This window comes from Macrobrachium nipponense, chromosome 10, assembly GCF_015104395.2.
Source record: "Macrobrachium nipponense isolate FS-2020 chromosome 10, ASM1510439v2, whole genome shotgun sequence".
NCBI lineage: Eukaryota > Metazoa > Arthropoda > Malacostraca > Decapoda > Palaemonidae > Macrobrachium > Macrobrachium nipponense.
In genome coordinates, this window is record NC_087204.1 from 33,714,750 (window position 1) to 33,719,749 (window position 5,000).

Sequence of the window (5,000 nt, forward strand, 5' to 3'; positions counted from 1 at the left end):
AATGCTGTTGTTTCGAAATCTTATTGTCAAATCCCGTAGAGTTTTCCCGATTCACTATTGCATTTTATTTTTCTGCGCCAATCTCTCAAAACTGACTATTCAGCCAAATCATTTCCACGTTGCAACGTCATCCTGTGTGTGGGTGGGTTTCGTGAAATCGCAGCATACATATATAATCGCCCTCATGGATTTCCTTTTTACGCGAACACCATATAGAAATTTAATACCTTCTGGGGACTGTCATTCATCGCTAGTGAAAGTGTGAACGAGATTGTGGGGCAATAGCACGCGAGCTCACCCAAGAACTATTATCTACATTTGGACGTTCAATTGGTTTCCTGAAAGACTCACTTAAGTATGGATAGGATACTTTTTTTAGTCTATTTTACTAAAAAGCGTCGTATTTACTGATTTGTCGATGTCTACATTTTCTATTCATTTTTTTTTTTATCTGTCACGAAGATACGTTTGAATAAGGATGTGGAATATTTTAGTAGTAGTTTAACTGCAATGAGATACCGTAAAAGAGCTAGTCTCTCTCTCTTCTCTCTCACTCTCTCTCTCTCTCTTTCTATCTGTATATATATATATATATATATATATATATATATATATATATATATATATATTATATATACCATGGTAAAAATCTATATATATATATATATCTGTAAATGACAGGTTATATATTATATATATATGTATATATATATATATATATATGTATGAGAGAGTATACATTTTTATCTTTCTCGTGGTCAGGTCAGCAAGGTCACCTCGTCGTGATTATAGTATCGCGGGTTCGTTTCCCGCCACCGGACATCATGATTCCTTAAAAAAATTTCTTTGAAGTTTTGAGCTCAAGGCTTTGTAATGACAAGCGTATCCAAGAAAAACAAAAAAAGAGCAAGCAATGTGAGAAGTTCACAGGGCATTGTGGTCTATTACAATTAAAAAAAAAAAAAAAAAAAAAAATATATATATATAGATATATATATATATATATTTATATATATATATATATATATATATATATGTGTGTGTGTGTGTGTGTGTGTGTGTGTGTATGTATGTATGTATGCATGTATGCTTAAAAAATCCACAGTAGATGCAAGTGACTTCATTAAATAAGCGAATTTTCTGCACACACACACACACACACACACACACACACACATATATATATATATATATATATATATATATATATATATATAGGTGTAGATGTGTGTGTGTAGTGTGTGTGTGTGTGTGTGTATTATATACATATATATGTCGTCAGTCTATGTCAATAACACTAAAGCAGCCTGCAATAATCCTGATGAGTTTTTTTTTCTATCTTAGTCCATATTAATATGGCATTTCAGCTCTCTTCAGTGTAACATTAAACTTTTAACTATAAAAGGTCAGATGAGCATCCACGCCTTTGTATTTGCCGCTATGTTAAATCATCTTGTTGTTGTATTTTTTTTTATTTAACCTTTCATTTTCTTTCGCAATCTTGTCAAACTTGCTAGGTCTAAACCTCTCTCTCTCTCTCTCCTCTCTCTCTCTCTCTCTCATCCAACCTCTTGTATTCCATTTTATATTCAAGACTCATTTTGCTTCTAAAACAATTTCACGACTCGTAGAAAAACTACAAGGAAACAAGGAACTAAGTTTTAACCTCGAGTTACTTCCGCTCTCTCTCTCTCTCTCTCTCTCTCTCTCTCTCTCTCTCTCTCTCGTCAAACTATTGTATTTCCTTTTATTTTAAATTCCATTTGGCTTGACCAGCAAAAAACAAGAAAACTAGAAACTAAGTTTTAACCTCGAGTTACTTCCTCTCTCTCTCTCTCTCTCTCTCTCTCTCTCTCTCTCTCTCGGTGATATCATAGCTCTGTTTACGTTCAGCTCAAGACGCTGCGTCTTTGTTGGACTGCTTCGCCCCAAGTTAGCCCATATTACTTTTGTTTTCCTCTTTTTTTCCCCCCACGATTCTGTCGCGACTCGCAATTTCATTGTAGTCCCTCTCCTTCTTATACTGACTCTCTCACACCCCCATTCAAAATCCCAACTTTCTCTCTCTCTCTCTCTCTCTCTCTCTCCCCTTTCTCTCTCTCTCCCGGTTGCGTCTGGGAGCAGCCTAAGCAGAAGGAGCAGAAGCGTCAGACAGACTCCGACCAGCGTCAACTGGTTAGTTTCCCCGTTCGCCTCGTCGTGAACGCACGTACACCAACCTCACGCCGCGTCTATTCCGCTCCCCTTCGGAGCGCGCTCGCTCCAGACCCCAACAAAACTTGTCAGAACTTAACTCTCTCTTTTTTTTTAAACCTTCCTTCCTCTGACAAGTCTCGAAAAATGTGGCAGACGATGTCGTGACATTGACATTTAAACCTACAGTAGTGGAATTCAAAGTTTTTGCTTAGATCATTGGTTTACCATTGATAAGTGTTTCGGATGCCTTAAATAAGTTAGGAAATGCCTTGAATTTTAATGCCCATTTTTTTTGAAAATAATTGTAGGGAATAAGAAAGTTTTTGGTCGTGTGGTGTTTTGTTGTCTGATCGCCCGTCAAAATTGTGAGGCCCTGAGGGCAAAAAAGTTGGATTCTGATGGAACTAAAATTAACAATTATGATGGCAGCGGAGAGTGATTCCATCCTCTAAGGTTGACAAATAAAAAAACTGAGATATTTCACAATCATGGATAAAGAAGCAAAGGTATGGATCTTTTTGTTATTGGATTTAGAAATGGAAGAATGCTTACTTGAGGGTCTTCTAGACTTGCTTGTGTTTTCAAGACTTGTATTTGTTTATATACTTTTATTTTGCATGTGACAGTCGCTTTCATCATACATGATTATATATAAATGTTGATTAAACATACTAGGTTTTACCTACTTTTGGAAACTTATTGATTTTCTTTTTTTTTTTTTTTTGCTTGTGAAGTCAGTCTAATCATGCAAGGGAATATATGAATGTTTATTGAACATACCAGAGTTTTTTTTATTCTTTTGCAGTAAAAAAAATATTTATACAAAAACTATTTTGAACACGTATTCAAACAATTTCCAAACTTTAGTTACATGAATGCATAAAACTTTATGAGTCATACCTACATTTTCTAACCCTGTAAAACACTTCAGAAAATGAAAAAAAAAAAATTGACAAGCACGGTCCATATTTGCTCTTAATACAGAAAATGCTTGGAAAATGTTTTGGGTTGTTTCGTGACCACTTCAAGCACGAAACTTCCACTTCTTGGTGTGATATACAACGAGAACGAGGGTCGAAAATAAGAGGGGTGGTGGTGGTCTTAGCTTTACGAATTAAGGCTAATGGTTATTTACCATGCTAATTATATGCTTGATCAGAGAGGACCTTAGCACGATGTGACATTTATGACTGCCAATTAAGATTGTTAAGGAAGATTGTTTCTCCATGGCTTTGAGTTCCTGTTCAACTTCTGTTGTTTTTTGTTGGTCGTGAAAAATATACGATTGTTATTATTGGAGGTGATTGTTTGATAAAGATGAGTTCGTTTTAAATCCAAGTGTGATTCCTACCTTGAATTATTGCATTTTTTCTCCTCAGTGGGACCATAGATCTTTTAGTTCCATGTAAACTTTTTCAATTTGAAAAATATATGTTTTCGGTATTATTTGAAATGGTCACTTGATAAAAAGGAAACAATTTTGAATTTTACAGTGGTTCGTATCTTGAATTATTTTCTTCCAAGTGTCACAGATTTTTTAGGTCCTGTTAAACTTTTATTTATTTATTATTTTTTTTTTTGTTGTGAAAAATATGTTTTTGGAATATTTGAGTTGTTCACTTGATAAACGGTGTGATTTGTATCTTGAATGATCGCATTTTTACTTCTCAATAGTGGTATAGATTTCTGAGTTCTTAAACTTTTTTTGTTTTGTGTTGGTTGTGAAAAAATATGCGGTTTGGAAATATCTGAAATGATTGCTTGCGCAGAACGGAATTAATTTTCAAACTACGAGTGACTCGTGTCTTGAATTATATCTTTTTTTTTTCAATAGTGTTTAACTTCTCTTTTCTCTGGTTGCGAAAGAAAAGGTACGTTTGAGGTTGCGTGGCGTTTTAGCTTGACAAAAAGTATTATATCTTATATTTTAGAAGATTCGTATCATAAATTATTGCATTTCCTCTTTCTAATATGAACTTACCTTTTATGAATGCACTAATCTCTGACGAGTTGTTCCAAGGAAAAGTTACACCATACCAATTTGTAAAATTCACGCAAGAGTTTAATAAAGTCTACTTCAAATATTGACTCTCAAATGCATTTTACATGATTCTTTATGTTGTTAAATTTCCTGACTAGCACATGACTTTTACTAGGCTTTCATTATACTTCCAGTTTATTGTATGCACAAGCTTTCTTTTATTATTCTCGAGTGAGGGGAATTAGAAAAAACTTGAAATACTTTCTTTGTGATTTAAATGTAAGAATAAATGCCATTTCTCATCAATAAAAGGGTTCGGGTAGACAATCTTCTCTTTTTTAGTGAAATTCTTTTTATATGCTATTTTATCTGGTGTGTAAAAAAATGATAGGACTGCAACTTATTTTTTGGAATCACAAATACACAATAGACAATCACGCGCACAGACATTCTACACATCCAAGTATATACAGAAAAAAATATATGATCCTGAATATATAAGTTCTTATAACCAATTTTGTAATATGTTTATCTATATGTATGTATGTATATGTATGTATGTATGTATGTATGTATGTATATGTATGTATGTTGTATATATATATATTATATATATATATATATATATATATATATATATATATATATATATATATATATATATATATACCAGTGTGTGGTGTTAGTTTATATTAGTATAATGAACGTGCGTTTTTGCTGTACGAATAACCATTAATACTTTTGTATCAATAAATCATCATGAATATATTAATTGTACATAATGTGAGGGCTAACATATTTATTGATTATTTACCTTTTTTTT

General features: G+C 33.0%; 1 protein-coding gene across 1 annotated transcript in view; it reads left to right on the forward strand.

The window, feature by feature from the left end:
- Positions 1-2,504: 2,504 nt before the first annotated feature.
- The window catches only part of LOC135223559 (platelet glycoprotein V-like), a gene marked incomplete at its 5' end in the record, with an annotated part of 144,802 nt that continues 142,306 nt past the window's right edge, over positions 2,505-5,000 (forward strand). Inside the window, 1 exon segment of the mRNA XM_064262072.1 lies at positions 2,505-2,702. Coding sequence (XP_064118142.1) covers positions 2,685-2,702 — 18 coding nt within the window.